Source organism: Vombatus ursinus, unplaced genomic scaffold (assembly GCF_900497805.2).
Source record: "Vombatus ursinus unplaced genomic scaffold, bare-nosed wombat genome assembly UNPS02014863.1, whole genome shotgun sequence".
Taxonomy (NCBI): Eukaryota; Metazoa; Chordata; class Mammalia; order Diprotodontia; family Vombatidae; genus Vombatus; species Vombatus ursinus.
In genome coordinates this window covers 28,603,766-28,622,193 of record NW_020954641.1, presented here as the reverse complement: position 1 = coordinate 28,622,193, position 18,428 = coordinate 28,603,766, and the positions used below count along the sequence as shown (strand labels likewise).

The following is an 18,428-nucleotide window of genomic DNA, read 5'->3' as shown; positions in this document are numbered from 1 at the left end:
AAGTAGGTGGAGATGAGGATGGACAGTGTTCCAGATACAGGAGACAACCAGGGAAAATGTCCAGAGTTGAGAGATGGAATATCTTGCTTGTGGAATAGCCAGCACAGTGTCACTGGATTAATGAGTACACATTGAGGAGTAAGTATAAGTACACTGGAAATGTGGCTTGGGGCGAGACTTTGAAGGACTTTGAATGCCAAGAAGACAAAAAAAAATGCAACAGATGTCTGACTCTTGAGAGGTCCATCCTCTGCCACCATCTTCAGTATTACTCCAACAAAGAAGTCAAAGTGGTTGGACTGTAGGGGCAGAAAGGCAGCAACAAGTCACAGTCTTGAACTGAGCACCAACCTCTCTAACTTTTGCAAGGGGCTGCCTGAAACCAGATCATAGAGGCAGAGAGAAGCTGGGCTTTCACTGCCACTCCTGGAGTATGATCAAACTGTTCTGCTAATACTGAACTTGTCCTTGGAGGAAGGGCAGGGAAAGCATGAGGGGCCTTACTGCAAGGGGAAAATAGTATAGTGGCATGGATTTGATGTTGCTGAGTAGCGTTCCTTGTCTATTAGTGTTCCTTTGTATTGTATGCATCCCTGGGGAAGTCTTGCATGTTAGGCTGTGATGTAAGTAACCTGAGGTCTTGAGCACAGAGAGAACCAGAGAGCTGCTTTGCAGTATGAATCTGTCAGAATGTGAGTTAAAGCTATGACTTGCACAGTATTCTTCATCCCCTGGGACATATCTGAAGTCTCAGGACCCTTATATGGCCCTTCTTAATCTTCTTCCCATGGTCAGCATTCCTATCTTTCAACATACAGAAGACCCAATCCCTTAAATTTGTATTTTTCTTTTTCATCTTCCAAAATTCAGTCATGGGTGATTTCTTCACACTCCAAAGGCCAGGAGGTATAACAAGCAGACAAAGTGACTCTAGTTCATTTGCTCTGTATAGCAGCCATATGAAGTAGGTAGATGCGAGGTCATTATATCCATTTTACAGATGCAGAAGCTGAGGCTTAGGGAGACTAAGGGCCCAGGTTCACAAAGTGAATCAGTGGCAAAGTCAGTACTTACAACTCAGGTCACCAGTGCTCTTTCCACTACCTCACGCCACCTTATTAACTCAGCATGAAAATACCATAATCACTTGCCCTAAGATAGGTACTGGGATGTCTTTGGAGAAATTATCCTCATTATCCTTATCCTTGTCACCAACCTCACCCCTCCACCCTTCCTTCAGTTTTACCATCATGCGTTTTAAGTGAGAGCACATATTGTTGACAACCAAAGCAGGCAAAGTGTTACAAATGGTCCCCCAGGCAGCAACCATCCCATCCAGCCAATATAAAAAAGTTATACTCAACTATTCCTCAGACAAGCCCCATGCTGGCTCCTGGCACATCAAACAGGAAGCCCAAGGTTAAGTCTTCATTTTTCATTCCTAGAGTTGGCAGATGCTAGAGAGGTGAGGGTAAGCATCTTGCTTGGCCTGAGAAGGATGGAGCCAAGGAGAAATCCCTGGTCCCCATCCATCTAATCCATCACAGGGAGAGACTAAGAAGGCTCTGGACCTGATGGATGAAGATTATACAATTCAAGAAAATGGAATGCTTAGTCCAGTTTTGTACCTTTATCTAGACTATAGCTTTACTGACAGTGCCATACACTTATTTATCAGGAATCCTCTGCTTTTATAATTAGTCAAATGACCAGCAAGTATTTTTTTAATATTTGAAAGGCAATTTGGTGTGTTTGGGGGAAAAACTCATCTTCTGATGGCAAAAAACCCAAGTCCAGGCTCTAAAACTTATTATCTGTGAAACAAAGGACAAATCCCCTTACCTCTGTTATCCTGTTTCCTCATCTATTAGAGAAGATGGTTTGATTTGATTTAATTCAACAAACATTTATTAAGTCTCCACTTTGAGCAGAATTATGTTCAGTGCTGTGAGAAATGCAGGATTTCGAAAAAATGATGGTCCTTGCCTTCATGAAACTTTCATTATGGGGCTTATGGCACATAAACATAACTATAATATAAAATGAAACATGATAAATCCATCGTAAAGGTGTAGACAATGTGGTATATTTGGTTTAAGAATCAAAAAGTCATTAGTGATTGGAGTGGAGGAGAGTAAGCTTCCTGGAGGAGGAGGCAAGAGGATAGGTAGAAATTCAGCATGCAGAATGGGGGAATGCATTCCAGGAAGAGTAAACAGTGTAAGCAAAGGCCTAAAGGTGGGAGAGGTAATAGGTCCAGTTGATGTACATAGTCTAGTTTGGCTGGAGCCTAGAGAGAATAATATGAAATAAGACTAGAAAAGTTGAGTGGCACTAGATTGTGGACCGTCTTGAATGCTAGTGTGTGTTTTAACTTAATTCATTAGGCAACAAGCAGCAATAAAAGGGTGTGGAGCAAAAGTGTTAACTGGCCAAAAAAGATGATTGCTCTGGTAACTCTTCTGGAATGGATTGGAATGGGGAGAGTCTGGAGATGAGGAGACCTATTAGAACGTTGTTGCACTAGTTTCAGCCAAAGGTACTGAGGATCCTTTCCTCTCTAGGGTAGTGGCGGTGGAAAAAAAATAGAGGGACAAGTTTGATAGCTCTTATGAGGTAGATCGAAAAGATATTGCAACTAATTGAATGGAAAGTGAGGGAGAAGGTAGGATAATTTCAAGTTTTCAAATATGAAAGCTAAGTAAGTGCTGATACTACTGACATAAAGTCCTAAAGAAGAAAGGTTTTGAGGAAAAGATAATAAGTTCAATTTCAGATGTGTTGAGCTTGTGCTACCAGTCAGACATTCAGGCAGATTTGTCCTATAAGGCATTTGATATGCTAGTATGGAGCTTCCTATAAAGATCAGGGCTAGAAATGTAGATTTTGTAGTCATATGCATAGATATGACAGAGCCCTTTGTCCTCTGAACAATACATGTTGCTGAAGGTCTATGTTGGGTTATCAGGCTGGAAGTCAGGACAGTTGATTGCTGCTCTAAGTTCTCCCCTAAATTCAGTATTATATCCTTGGACAAGGCAATTCATTTCTTTGAGACTGATTTCACTGTGTAAAGGGGGGGAGGGGAAGTGGAAGGGCAAGAATTAGACTGTGTTGAATACTCTTCAAATACTCTTTTAGTTCTGATATTGTATTCTAAAGTCCCAGCTCTGATATTCCCCATTTAATGTTCTAAGATCACTTCCAGTGTTGAAAAAAGCTATGCTTCTGAATGAATCTTTCATAGAAAGTGAGATACAATCATAGGCTGCTGAATTCATCCTTCTCTACACTTGGTTTTCTCTTCCTCAGGTACGGTTTGAAGGCTTGACTGGAAACGTACAATTTAATGAGAAAGGGCGACGGACCAACTACACCCTCCATGTGATAGAAATGAAACACGACGGCATTCGGAAGGTAAGGAACATTATGCTTTTGGTTCCCATGGGAGAGAACTGGGCCTCTAGCCAAAGACCGTTGACTTCTCTTTCCCTTGCTCACATGACTCTGGGAGGCAATGTGGTGTCATGAGAGCAGCCCAGGACTGAAAGTCAGGAGACCTGGGTTCCATGCCCTGACTTTACCACTTCCTATCTGAATAACTTTGGGCAAGATGGATTTAATCTCAACTTTGCCATCTATAAAATGGGATAGAATTGCCTGAGAAAGTTTTCTTCAAACAAAAAAATGGTATAGATAGACAAAAGATCATTATTGTTTGTTGAGTTATTATAATATTCTTTAATTCAAGGAGACTATTTTCCCAGGAATTTAACTGTCTTCCCACATTTTGATATGCATCATGTATGTAAAGTTCTTTGCAGACCTTCAGTGTTACTATGACATTTTTTGCTATTGTCATCATTATTGCTATATCTGAACTGTAGGAGGCACTGTGGGCACAAACCTTTGATACCTTAAAAGGTCTATGATATTGTAGATGTGGTTACCCCGTCACTGATGCTGATTATAATCCTTCATTCATGCTTATATATTTCTTTTGTTGCTATGGACAAAAAAATGAAAAAGAATAAATAAATAACACACACAATGTCAGGGTTAGAAGGACCCTCTGAAGCTATATAGTCCCACCTATATGTGAATAAGACTCCCTTCTACACCATACCTGACAAATAGTTGCCTAATATTTGCTTAAAGACCTTCAATGAAGGAAAACTACTACCTTTCAATGTAGCCCACTACACATTTAGATAGCTCTTTTCTTCTTTTGAACTTTTTTCAATTAGTAAGCATTTATTTTTTCTCCCTATCCCCTCACCCTTCCCCCAAGTTGAAAAAAGAAGAAAAAAAAATCCTTATAGCAAATATGCATCATCAGGCAAAATAAACTTCCTCGTTGGCCATGTCTAAAAATGTGTTTCTCATTCTACATCTTGATAGCTCTCATTAAGTTGTTTTTGTTTTGTTTTTTTTTCTTGCATCAGGACTATGAATAACATTTTGAAACTTTTACCCATTGCTGCAATTCAAGGATAACAAATGTAATTCTTTTTTTTTTTTTCTCATGGCAGCCCTTTATATACGTGAAGATAGTAACTATATCCGCTTAAGTCTTTTCTTCTTCAGAACAAACATCTCCAATTCCTTTAGCCCTTCCTCCCTGTGGCATGATCTAGCAAATGGTTTTTCCCCATCCCAATTGCCCTCTGCTGGATGCTCTCAATTTTATTAATGTCCTTATTACAATGTGGCACTCAGAATTGCACATGATACTTCAGATGTGATTTCACCATGCATAGTATAGTGGGACTATTGTCTCCAAGTCTTCATCATTTTGTATCATTCCAGTCTTCTTACCTCTTATTTGACAACACTTCCTCTTTAATCCAGTGACATTGACTACACTTTGCTCGTCACACAAGGTACTCCCTGTCTTCATATTCCAGGCATTTTCACTGTCTATCCTCCATGCCTGGGACACTCTCCCTCCTCATCCCCACCTCTTGGCTTCCCTAGCTTCCTTCAAATCCCAGCTATAATACCTTTGTCTTTTGCCCTTGTATCTCCAGGGCTTAGCTCATTCCTGGCACATAGTTGTTGTTTAATAAATGTTTATTGACTGACTGTCAATACAACCTAAGATCATATTAACTTTGGCTTCCATATCTTATTATTGACTCAAATTGAGCTTGAGATTTATGAAAACACAGAGATCTTTTTTTTTTCAAACCAACCTCTGTTTAGCCATGTTCCCTGCATCTTGTACTTAGGAAGTTATTTTTCGACACAAGTCAGAATTTGTGCATCTATTCCTATTAAATTTCATCTTATTAAATTTGGTCTATTCTACTAACATGTCAGAATCTCTGGATTTTGATTCTGGCATCCAGCACATGAGCTCTCCCTCCTAGCTTTTTGTCATCTGCAAATTTGATAAGCATGCCATCTATTTATAGTTCTTGGAGATCATAAGTTTAGAGTTGGAAAAAACCTTTGAAATCATATAGACCAACACCCTCATTTTACAAATGAGGAAACTGAGGCTCAGAGAGTTTGGGACTTGGCCAAACTCACACAGGTGGTAATTAACAGTGGCAGAATCTGGATCCTCTAATTACAAATCTAAACTCTTTTTTATGGCACCATGTTGCCACACCACTTAGATATGCTTTTGTCCAGATTATCTGTAAAAATGTTTAACAACAGAGCTGCCTGGGCCCTTCACTAGAAACCCTTTCCCAAATTAATTATACTTAGGTCCCAGTCATTCAGCCAGTTTTGAATCCATCTAACTGTACCATCATTGAGCCCACATCTCTCCATCTTGACCACAAGTGGCATCATAAACCAGTCTAGTAACTCTCTCAGAAAAGGACGTGACCTGTTAGAACTCATTTTTTGAAGCCAGGTTGGTTCTTTGTGATCCCTGTTCCCTTTACAGGATGGTCATTAACCACTGATATCAGAATTTTGTCTGGAATCAGTCAAAATTCACTGGCTGATAGTACACAGTACATTTTGCTTACCCTTTCTAGAAACCTGGACGATATTTGCCCATCTTCCGTAATTTGGCATCTCTCCCACTCTCAATAATCTTTCAAAAATCAGTAGGAGGGGGGCAGCTAGGTGGCACAGTGGATAGAGCACCAGCCCTGAAGTCAGGAGGACCTGAGTTCAAATCTGGCCTCAGACCAAACACTTGACACTAGCTGTGTGACCCTGGGCAAGTCACTTAACCCCAATTGCCTAAAAGTAAAAAAAAAATCAGTAGCAGTGGCACAACAATTACATTTCTTTCATTGTCCCAGGATGCAGTTTTAGGAGCCTAGTAACTAGTATTCCTAAAGGATAGGTGCTCGTTCTCTCCTGAATATTGGGTTTCAGCTTCCTATTAGCTATGGCTATTCTTTGAAATATAAAAATTATGCTTCTTGTTAGGGAAAATAGAAGCAGAGCAAGGATTCTGTAATACCACCTTCTATTCCATAATGATCTGGTGGTACAGTAGATATAGTTCTGGGCATGGAGTCAGGAAGACCTGAGTTTAAATCCGGCTTCAAACACTTACTAGTTGTGTGACCCTGGGTCACTTAACCCTGTTTACCTCAGTTTCCTCATCTGTAAAATGAGCTGGAGAAGGAAATGGCATACCACTCCAGTATCTCTGCCAAGAAAACCCCAAATGAGGTCACAAAGAATCAGAAATGACTGAACAGCAATAATCCCTCTCAAACAGCAATCCTGTCCTGTCTTAGGTCTGCTCCTTTTTCTCAATATAGCTTTAAAATTCCTTGTTTTTGTCTTTAGAATTCCTTGACAGTTTCAGCTCATTCTGAACTTTAGAGTGGTTAATACTGTCATTACCAGACTATAGCATATTTTTAAAAATTTATTCTCTAATACCTGCTCTAACTTCTGTCCTCTATATATGCTTCTTTCATCTTAAACAAAGAGTTCCTAGTGTATCCAAACCCATCTCTTGAAATAGATCTTTTTCTGTTTATCAGAATTTTTCTATATGTCTCATGTTTTCATTTTTGAGAATGCCCCATATCTCCCAAGCTGATATCCCCTATAGAAGTTTAATGCATGGTTTCCCTTTTGTGATCTCCATAACTTACACAGTAGTGTTCTTCTTCCCTATCTTTTATTTGTTTGCATTTTCTTTATATATTTTCTCTATATACATATACATATATATGTATATGTATTTGTTGTCTTCTCTTGTTAGAATGTAAGCTCCTTGAGAGTAGGAATTGTTTCATTCTTTGTATTTGTATTGCCAGCACCTAGCACAGTGCCTGGCACATAGTAAGTGCTTAATTAAAGACTTCTTGATCAAGTGATTGATTCTTATCTATCCTTTCTTTTAACCTTTGAAATCTCTTTTCCTCAAATTTTGGTTCCATGTTACTTGAAATATATTCTTCCCAAATCTAAGGCATATCACCTACTGGCCGACTTTTCTGATTTTGATCCTCTCTGTACTTAGCTGGTCTAACTTTCAGTTGTCAGACTTTCATTCTACCATCAATTCCACATTGAAAGTATTTCTATCTTAGTAGGATGGGAGGTTTAGAGTTCTAGAACCCAGGGCTGCCTATGAGCTGTGTTAAGCCATAAAAGAAATACTTTAACAGAAAGAATGAGGGGATAACAAAAAAAAATAGTAATCATTCCCATCCCCTCTTGGAATCACATACAATCAAATAGTACAATGCCTGGAGCATATTAGATACTTAATAAATGTTTATTGAATGACTGACTGATCTACTGATCTCTCATCTAGACTATGACAAAAGCCTCCTAATCACTATCTTTGAATCCATTCTCTTCCCCTTCCAATCTATCTTATTCTTTTTCCCATAGTAATGATCTTAATATGAGAATATCAGTCTTTTGTTTCAAAACCTTCAATGACTTTCTCTTGCTGCCAGGATAAAAGCGTATTCCTAAGACTGGCATTCAAGACCTACCACACTTTCCACTACCAGCAGGGTATTGGAGAAGATATGATCACCCTTTTTAATTATAGGGAGGGTTGTCACAGGGAAGATTTGTTTTGCTTGGTCTCAAAAGGCAGAACTAAGAACAAGGTGTGAAAGTTACGGGGTAGCAGATATCAGCTTATTGTATGGGAGAATTTTCTAAAAATTCACAGGAATTCATAGGAATAGCATTTCAGAACTGGAAAAAGAATCTCTCTAGTCCAACCCCCTTATTTAACAGATGAGGAGCTATTAAATGACATATCTCTGTTATTGCACAGGTAGCTAGGATACATTAAGGAGTCAAACCGAGGTCTTTGGATTCTAATTCCAGTGTTCTCACCACTGCATTGTATTACCTGTCTTGAAACTTATGATAAGTAATGTACTTTCTATTACTGGAATTGCTCAAGTAGAGGTATGGTAACCACTTGGGCACATTTGACAGGGTACTTGTGATTTGGCCAGTCATTGGACTTGAGGACTACAAGGTCCCCTTCCAATCCTGAACTCAATCTTTCTTAAGTATCAAGTGGAGGGCCACCTTTCAGTGACCTTCAGAACAGGAAGCACTTAAGACAACTACAGAGACTCAAGCTGGCCTTGCCTATGAATGATTTTGACTGGGAATTGGTCCAAATCTGAGGTCATTTTTGTCCTCAGCCCTCCCTCCTGAGGCAAGGGGCCAAAAGGAATGTTTCTTCTTTTCACTAAATACCAGAGTCAGTGGTCTGAAGGAAATAAGGCAAGCCACCCAATTCTCTGGCATCCTAGAAGAGTCATTAGGTAACCACGGAATCTTGAAGGTTATATAGATACTGAATGGCAAATCTGCCAAAGGTCCACCAAGAAAGAGCTTCTATAATGGATGAAGTCTGTGACTGTTACCTGAAAGTCTAGCTAATTATGAAGATGTTCATCACCACAAAAGTTGACCACCAGGTGAGGCACTCTAGATTTTCAGAGATTTATTTCAGGTAACATTGTAACCTTAGGCAAGTCATTTCTCAATTTCCTCATCTGTAAAATGGGAACAGTATTTTACTGCCTACCCCACATAACTGTGAGGAAAGTGCTTTGAAAAGTTGAAGTTTTATGTGTGTGTGTGTTTTACATATACGTAACATGTATGTGTATATGTGTGTATATATATAGCATGTGTGTATGTATATATGTGTGTCCTTGTCATCCTTGTCAGCTTCAACATTTTCCAGGTGAAATTAACAATACCTTCACTGCTCACTTCACAGATTGGTTTTGCTAATCAAATAAGATACTGTCTACTAAAATGGAAAAATACAGTGGAACATCCTCATTGTATTTTTTGCTATCTTCTCATTAACAGATTGGTTATTGGAATGAAGATGACAAGTTCGTCCCTGCAGCCACTGATGCCCAGGCTGGTGGTGATAACTCTAGCGTCCAGAATAGAACATATATTGTCACAACCATCCTAGTGAGTACCTAGGCTTAAAGCAGTCAGTCAGTCAATAAGCATTTATTAAGTACCTACTGTGTGCCAAATACTGTGCTAAGTGCTGGGGCTACAGAGAAAAGCAAAGGACAAAGGCAAAAAAAGAAGTCCCTACTCTCAAGGAGCTCACAATCTAATGGGGGTGACAACAGGCAAACAATTATGTACAAATAGGATACACAACAGGATAAATTGAAGATAGCCAGCAGAGGAAATTCAATAGCTTTCAGGGGGATCAAGAAATGTTTCTTGTAGAAGGTGAGATTATAGCTGAGATTTGAAAGTAGCAAGTATGTCTGTAGCTTGGGACTGGATTGAGGATAAGTAGGAAAAAGCACGGAACTTGCAGGCAGATCTGGGGTCATTTACCAGCTCAGCAACTAAATATATGACCTTGGACAAATTGCTTGGAAATTCATAGGATTTGGAGCTGGAAGTAATTTTAGAAATCACCTAGTTCAACCCCCTCACTTCATAAATGAGAAAACTGAGACTCACAAAAACAAAATGACTTAACTCATGTTACACAGGTAGTAAACAGCAGAGCTAGAATTCTCACCCAGAGCATCTAGTGTCAAATCTAATTTTATTTGCTTTATATCACATTGTCTCATCTGGACTTTAGTTTCCTTATATATAAAAGAGGAATATTAATGATTGCCCACCTCACAGGATCATCATGAGAGCAAATTAGATAAAGAACAGGAAATTGCCTCATAAACCATAAAATTTTTATTGTTTAGCCATAAAATGATTTCTCTCTCTTTCTCCCCTCTTCTAGGAAGATCCTTACGTGATGCTAAAAAAGAATGCCAACCAGTTTGAGGGCAATGACCGCTATGAGGGCTACTGTGTGGAGCTAGCAGCTGAGATTGCCAAACACGTAGGTTACTCTTATCGTCTGGAGATAGTCAGCGATGGAAAGTATGGTGCCCGAGATCCTGACACAAAGGCATGGAATGGCATGGTGGGGGAACTGGTCTATGGGGTGAGTTCACCAACGAGCTGGGTGAGTTTGAAGTCAGTGGGTGAAACAAGGGTTTGGACAAAGGTAGTTGGTACCTTCTAAGAGTTATGGGTCCATGGCCCAATCACTCAGCTTGTATAACCAATCATCATATTCCTGAAGGACCTTAAGGCAGAATGGTATCATGAAAAAGAATATTGGCTCTGGGGCCAAAAGACCTGGCTTCAGATCTCACCTCTAATACTCACTACCCGTGTGACCTTGGGCAAGTTACTAAACCTCTATGAGTCTTAGTTTCCTCATTTGTAAAATGATGGGGTTGGACTAGATGACTTCTGAGGTCCCCTCCAACTCTGGAGCCAGGAACATCTAAGAACTTAGCTCATGATAGAAGGAGAATTAGAGTTAATGCCGAGAGCTGAGTCTAACAACATTATTTTTTATGTGACTCCAGGCAAATCTCTTTCTCTTGCTTATCCTCAGTTTCCTCATCTGTAAAATGAGGTAATCCCCAAACTGTTCCCTTCATAGAATTACCATGAGGATCAAGTGAAATAAGGGATTTAAAGAGCTTTATAATCATAAGGCACTATCTACATATAGCATGATCACTATTTGTAAACATGTTCATTTCCTTATTCCAGAGTAATGGCAACTTAGGAGTCTTTTACTTATAATCCAATGGGACAACGCCTATCAAGCACTGTAACTCTCAAAGAACTCTGTATATGTTAGCTGTTCCTGAGAGTCCAACTCTGAACTTGGTGAGGTAGAGAAAGCAGTGGGCTTGGAGTCGGCTGATATAGGTCCAAATTTCCACCCTGCTACTTTCTGCTTGAAGCTTTTACCTTCCCTGGGCCTCTTCCCTCACTGGTAAAATTATGGGGAGAGGGGCTGGATGATATGACCTCTGTGGTCTCTCCAGTTCCAAGACTTTGTTCTGTGTTCTAAGTTTCCTTCTGACTCTGACATTTTGTAATTTGTATTTGTAAAACTCATCAGAAATACTGTGAAGCAGATGTTGAGGGAAAAAAGTTACTCCATTCACATCTGGCTCCTGAAAGACATTTAGCACAAAATGACCTACTTTAAAAGATATAAGCTTATGTGTTCTTTCAGTTGACACACCATTTTAATTGCCCAGTTGGAGGCCAGTTACCTAAAATGAGATCTCTTTGAAAGTTAAAGAATCTGTAGGCGTACACTGGATCAGTCTACATGAAAATGAGTGAGAAGTTTAAGTAAGTAAAAAATCATAATTCACATTTATATTGCAAATCAAGGTTTTCAAAGCACTTTGCTCACAATAGCCCCAGGAGGTAGTGCAACTATTGTTATCCCCATTTTTCAGATGAGGAAATATACACAGAGAAACGTGAATTAATTTGCCTATGGTCGCAACAGCTAGTGGGTGTATCAGACTGAAAGATTATTGTTCTTCCCACTCTGTAGCAAAAGCTTCATTTCTCTTTCATGATATCCTTCCATCAACAATTGATGACTCACTACAGTCATCAATTTGAGTTTTTTCATTGGGGACTAGGAGAGGTAAACTGAGAATAACATAAGGTGGTTGAGAAGGAAGCACTTTGTAAAACCTTGAAATGTAAACTTTGATGTGAACTGCAGTAACCTCAGTGTCATGCAAGTCAAATTTGGAGAAGAGGTGGGGGAAGTTCAGTCTTTTCCTAAACCAATATAGCAACTTTAACAAAGGATCAGACTTCAAATATATTGACTAAATCTATTTCTCAGGCAGTGGGCAGCGGTCAGATCAGACGTAGCAAGACCCTCCACTACCCCCAGCATCTGTCAGAACTAAGCCTCACATCTGGGCCATTCTATTGGTGTACTGGTATAACAGAAAGAAGCTGTCAGTATGGAATAGGGACATATGGTCAAGGCTCTTGTTTTGAAAGCTGGTATTGTGACATCTGGCTATGTACATCCTTTTGGGTTTCTGAGCCAACAGAGTTGTGGAATACCCTGTGACGAAATACCTTATGGCAGCAATTCATTACCATTTTTTGTGATATAGACCCCTTTGGAAATCTAGTGAAGCCTATGACCCTTTCCCAGAATAATGTTTTTAAATGAATAAAATAAAGTATGTAAGATTAACAAAAAAATTACATTGATATACAGTTATCAAAAAAAATTTAGAACTAATTCATCATAGACCCCAGGTTAAGAACTTCTGCCCCTTAGGAACCTGTTTTGGGGGGCTGGCGTCTGTATTTTTAAAGGAATTAAGTTCTACTTTCTGAACAGAAACTCTGTTTTCATCAGAGGAAAGGAAGGTGAGACCTGAAGTTCAGAGAATTTCTTAACAGTCAGAATGGTCCAGTGATGATATTGGTCATCCTTACAAGGTCATGAGCTCCCCATCGTTGGAGGCCTCCAAACAAAGGCTGGATGGTTACTTTGCCAGGGATGTTGTAAAGAGTGTTCATATTTAGGTCTGGGTTTGACTAAATGCCTTCTGAGCTCCTTTCAAATTCTAGGATTCTAAGATTCCATTGGATGAGCCATTATCATCCTTTCCCCATGAGACCTATTGTGGCACAATAGCAATGTATGTAGGATTTCCTTAAGTGAATGGAAGAGCTGAATCTCAGCCTCTAGCACCACCATAACCCCCAGTAACCAGAACTTGCTCAAATACTCATAGAACATAGCAAGGAAATAGTTGGCACCTGGACAGATCCTGCTAAAGTGGTTGTTAGCACTTGTCCTGTGGGAATTTAAAAAGTATTGAAAGCTCAGTTTATCCAGTCCTCCTCTTATCTGAATCTTCATTTTACTTGGACTACTTTTTCATGTGAATTTTCTTGACCTACAAAAAACTTTCTCTGCCTTCTTTTCCAAGTACTTCATCACATCCTGGCAAAAGGGCTCCCAGGATGTTTTCTCCCACATAGCTATCTTCCCCAGCATACCTTCCTAGGCCCTTCCAAATGCAAAGGAAGGGGGCTGAGATATCTCTCTGGGTTTCTGGATGATAAGTGAGTGCCTGATCCCGAATCATTTCCATATTGAGCTTGCCTACTTTTTATAGCAGTTTTAATTTAGTAATGAGTGCTTTCCAATTCATAAAGCACTTTTCTCCCAACAATCAGCTGAAGTAGGTAATGTGATCATTTCCTTCATATTTTCCTAGTACAAATATTCTGATCCTCATTTTAAAGGTGAGGAAACTGAGACTCAGGGAAGTAATATGACTTGCTTAAGGTCATATAATTCACAGATGAAGGAAATAGAATTCAGTTCATTACTTGTTTCATGTCATGAGTTGTATAGGGGAAACAGTATTACTATCAATAATAAGTCAGGAATAAGAAATTCTCAGTGTATTCACTTTAGCCAACTCTTTATGATGTCTTATCTCTGCAGTCTAGCCTCCTTTTATTTCATACAGTTTCTCTTCATAAATGCTACATGCCAGCCCATTCTCAGAACTTGTTGTTCCATTTTCCACCTACATTGGGCATTCACACAGGTTGTTCCACAAGTCTAGAATGCATTTCTTCTTCATCTGTCTTTCTTCCAGGTTTCACTCAAGGCCCACCTTCTTCATGAAGTCCTCTCTACCTCCCCCCCCAACACCCCTTCTGGTTGTTGGTAGTGATCTCTCCCTACTCACTTTTTCTTAGTGTATACTTTCTGAATTATTTATACTCCTGTCCTGAGTAAAAAATATTCTTGAAGGAAGGGATTGTGTCATTTTGTTCTTTGTGTCTTTAGCATCTATCACAGTGACTTACATACAGGATATGCTTAATCAATGTTTGTTTGCATTGGACCCCTTTAGAATGGTAAGAGAAGCAAAAAACAAAGACATGAGGCTAGAAAGAGACTTACGTGAACATGTTATGCCAATGTCATTTCTGTCAAACCTAATATTTTCATCATTCGTACAAAACTTGGAGTAGTGGAAAGACTTGTCTAGGAATCAAAAGTATTAGATTCTAGGCCTAACTCATCCATTAACTTCTTGTTTGACCTTGGACAGGTTATATAACCTCTCTGAGCCTACTTTCCTCATCAGTAAAATAAGCTTCTATTATGTGACCTCTAAGGTCCTTTCCATGTATTCGGTATTTCTGTATATCAAAATTAAGTTGATATTTATTTTGTTTTTTTCTGAATTTTATTAGAGTTTCTTATTTTGTATATCAAGTTAATTTATAATATATCCCTCTCCCCTACCCTGAGAATAATTGCCTGTAACAAAGAATAAAAGAGAAAAGAAAAAAGAAAAAAAAGAAATTTAGAATTTCTTCTAATTTAGAAAAAACTAACCTGCCCATCGACTTGGTCTGGTAATATTTGGAATGTTTTGTGCCCAGAGTGTCCCACTTTAGCAAAAACAAAAAGAGAAGAAAATGCATTTTTTTCATCTTTTCTTTGCTACAGATCTTGGTCATTATAATTATACAGCATTGTTATAAGATTGTTCTTTTTTCCATCTGTATTGTACCACTTGTGTATATTATTTTCACTGGTTATACTTACTTTACTTCGTGTGTCTTCCCATGCTTCTCTGTATACTTCATATTCATCCTTTCTTATGGCTCATTAATATGCCATTACATTCCTATACCACAATTGGCTTATCCAGTGTTTAATTGATGGACATCAACTTTGATTAAAGTTCTTTATGTTTCCAAAAAGGCAGTAGGGTATAGATGCTACAAGATGACTTTCTTAGACTCACTTTTACATAAAATAAGAAAAAAAAAACTCTAAAATCTATAGAGTAGGCTGCTTTATGCACAGATAGCGAGTTCCCCATCATTGAAAGTATCCAGGAAAAAGTTAAGATGACCACCTGTCAGGGATGCTATATGAGGCTCCTACATGGGCTGGAAAATTGGACCAGATGGACCCTAAGGTCCCAAATCTGAGATTCTGTGAGTTATAAACAGGAGAGTGAAGATAAGGAAGGAGGAAAACCAAGTCTGATAGACCTTCTCACTCCAATTAAATTTGTTTCCTTTTCTTTCAGAGAGCAGATGTAGCTGTGGCCCCCTTGACTATCACCTTGGTTCGAGAGGAAGTTATTGACTTTTCTAAGCCTTTCATGAGTTTGGGTATCTCCATCATGATCAAGAAACCACAGAAGTCCAAGCCAGGGGTTTTCTCCTTCCTGGATCCTCTGGCCTATGAAATTTGGATGTGTATCGTGTTTGCTTACATTGGTGTGAGTGTTGTCCTCTTTCTGGTCAGTCGCTTCAGCCCCTATGAATGGCACAGTGAAGAATTTGAGGAGGGACGTGACCCAGCAACCAGTGACCAGTCCAATGAGTTTGGGATCTTCAACAGCCTCTGGTTCTCTCTGGGAGCCTTCATGCAGCAAGGCTGTGACATTTCACCCAGGTTGGTAATCTTTTCTCCATCCTTTTGCTCATCTTCCCTGCCAATCCCTTGATGAAAGGCTTGGAAATGATTTCCTCTCATTCAGTGTTCCAGATTGGGTTTTGTTTTTGTTTTCCTTTGTTTTACCATGTAAATTTCTCAGTGGAAACTTTCATTTAGTTCTCAGTTAGATATGTGGATTATCCGCAGCATAATTTTCATATTGGTCCTGATGCTTGGCCACTTCCCTTTGATGACCTCAAAGAGTGCAAACAGAATATCATGTTCACATAAGCCAAGTATAACAAAGAAAGCAAAGCTGCCACCTACAAATTCATATTTTATAATCTATATTTTCATATTCCAAAACTGCCTAAAGTGTGGGGAAATGGCATAATGTAGCTTTATATTCTTTACCTTATTTGATCTTCCTGTGAGTCAGGAAGCACAAGGTGGTTGTTTTTTTGTTTTTTTGTTTTTTTGGTTGGTTGGTTGGCTGGTTGGATTTTTTTGGTATTTGTTTTACATATTTAACAACGGAGATCCACAATGGGGAAGTGAGTTCCTGAAGGTCACTCAGAAAGTCAGTGTCAGAGTCAGTATTGGAGCCCAGGTCTCTTGCCTGATTCAGCCCAGTAGTGGAAAGAAGCCTGGCTTGGCAATCAGTAAATCTGAATTCAACTCCCAGCTGTTCCAATAACTCATTGTGTGACCTTGAGCAAATCACTTTCCTTTTACAGAACTCATTTATTTAATAATGATAATAACTAGCATTTACGTAGTGTTTTAATATTTGCAGAGGACTTACATATTATTTCATTTGATCTTTACAGTAATCTAGTGAGGAAAATAGTATTATTATCCCAATTTTACAGATAGGGAAACTGAAGCTGGTAAAGACTTGCTCAGGGTCACACAGCTAGTAAGTGTCTGAGGCAAAATTCAAACTTAAATCTTCTAATTCAGAGCCGGGCGCTCTATCCACTGCATGATCAAGCTGCCTTTCAAATGAAGGGATTAGCCTAGGGCCCTTAGACTAGGTGATCTCTTAAGGTCCCTCCCAGTTCTAACATTCTTTGGTATTGGGGAAAGAGAACTGCTTTTGAAGTCAGAGGACCTGCTTCAAATCCTAGCTCTGCCAACCAATGCCAGTGTGACCTTAGGAAAGTCACTTAACATCTCTAGACGTTAATGTCTTCATGAGCAAAATAATTTGAGATTGAACTTGATAACCTCTTAGGCACTGTGACCTCATGGATAGAATAGTGTACCTGGAGCAAGGAGGACCAGGATTCAAATCCTGTCTCTGACACTACCTTTGTGACACTCAGTTCACTCCTCTGAGTCTCAGTAAGGGGGTAGGTGATTGGCATACATGGCCTGTGAAATTCCTTTTAGCTCTAGATTTATTTTCCTTTGGTTTTTCTAACTCTTTAGTTATGACCCCATGATCCAATAATTCTATGGTATCAGGCCCCTTCCGGATCTCATGTTCTTTGTTCTATGTTAAAAGGTACCTTGCAGGTTTATCATTTTATGATTATACAGCCAATGCAGGGACACTATCTCAAGTTCATAAAAAACTGAACTTCACTCAGCCTATATACATTAAACAAACATTAAAGTACTAATTCCAACTCTCTCAAACTCATATTTTCAAGGCACCAGAAGAAAAAGGGGGAAAAAAACATAATTTTCTGAAACTCTGCCTACTCTAATTTTGAAGAATCTCTCTCTCAATTAAACTGTTCAAGCCTTGAACTTTCAGAGCAAGCCAAGGAGAAAACAATTTGATTTCTCCCTTGCTGCTGGCCAGAACTGCTGACTGAAACAAGGAGAACAATGCTTTCAGATTCTTATTCAGGAATGCTTTTATCCTTCTCTACCACACTTATTTTAATACCTCTAGGAGCTTCTGAAAGTTCTACCTTGTCCCCCTTTGTAAGAGTCTGTGAAGTGACTTAATACAGTAGTTCAGGCTTCGGGTTCCATCCATTTGGAGCTAAGGATTAAACTTGAAGCATAAATAAGCATTTAGTTGGAAAATCTGGTAGGACTGTCTGAGTCTAGTGTCTATGATCTGTGCTACAAGGACCCCATCAAGTTGAGGGCAGGCTGAAGCAGCTATTATCACAGTAATTTGGAGCTAGCCCAGCTCCCTCCTTCCAGGCAGGTAAAGTATTCATATCCCCATTTTAAAGATGATATGGCTGAGGGCCATTAAGATTAAGTAAATTGTCCAGCATCACTCAGTGAGTGGTAGAGGAACCAGAACCTAGCTTCACTTAACTCTCTGTTTAATGATGTTTTTCCCCACTTAACCACACTGCATCTTTACAAAAATCATCTACTTGGTTCCTGTAAGTGTTCATTTGCTAACTGATATAGGTGGATAGATAATTAGGTGATAGATAATAGAAAGGAAGGGAGGGAAGCAAAAAGGCAGGGAAGAATGAAGGGAGGGAGTCAGGGAGAATGGAGGAGGGAAGAAGGAAGGAAGGAAATAAAGGGAAAAAGGGAGGGAGGAAGGGAAGGAAGAAAAAAGGGAAAGAGGGAAGGAAGAGAGAAAGGAAAAAAGGAGAAAGGGAAGGATAAAGGAAAGAATGGAGGAAGAGAAGGGAGAGGAGGGGAAAAGAAAGAAAGAAAGAAAAAGAAAGAAAGAAAGAAAGAAAGAAAGAAA

At 39.2% G+C, this 18,428-nt stretch overlaps 1 protein-coding gene across 1 annotated transcript in view; it reads left to right on the top strand.

The window, feature by feature from the left end:
- GRIA1 (glutamate ionotropic receptor AMPA type subunit 1) overlaps positions 1-18,428 on the top strand; it is a 343,664-nt gene that overhangs the window by 208,857 nt on the left and 116,379 nt on the right. The window contains exons 8-11 of the mRNA XM_027841645.1: positions 3,313-3,417; positions 9,295-9,405; positions 10,205-10,411; positions 15,399-15,769. Coding sequence (XP_027697446.1) covers positions 3,313-3,417; positions 9,295-9,405; positions 10,205-10,411; positions 15,399-15,769 — 794 coding nt within the window. The remainder of the gene's footprint in view (positions 1-3,312; positions 3,418-9,294; positions 9,406-10,204; positions 10,412-15,398; positions 15,770-18,428) is intronic.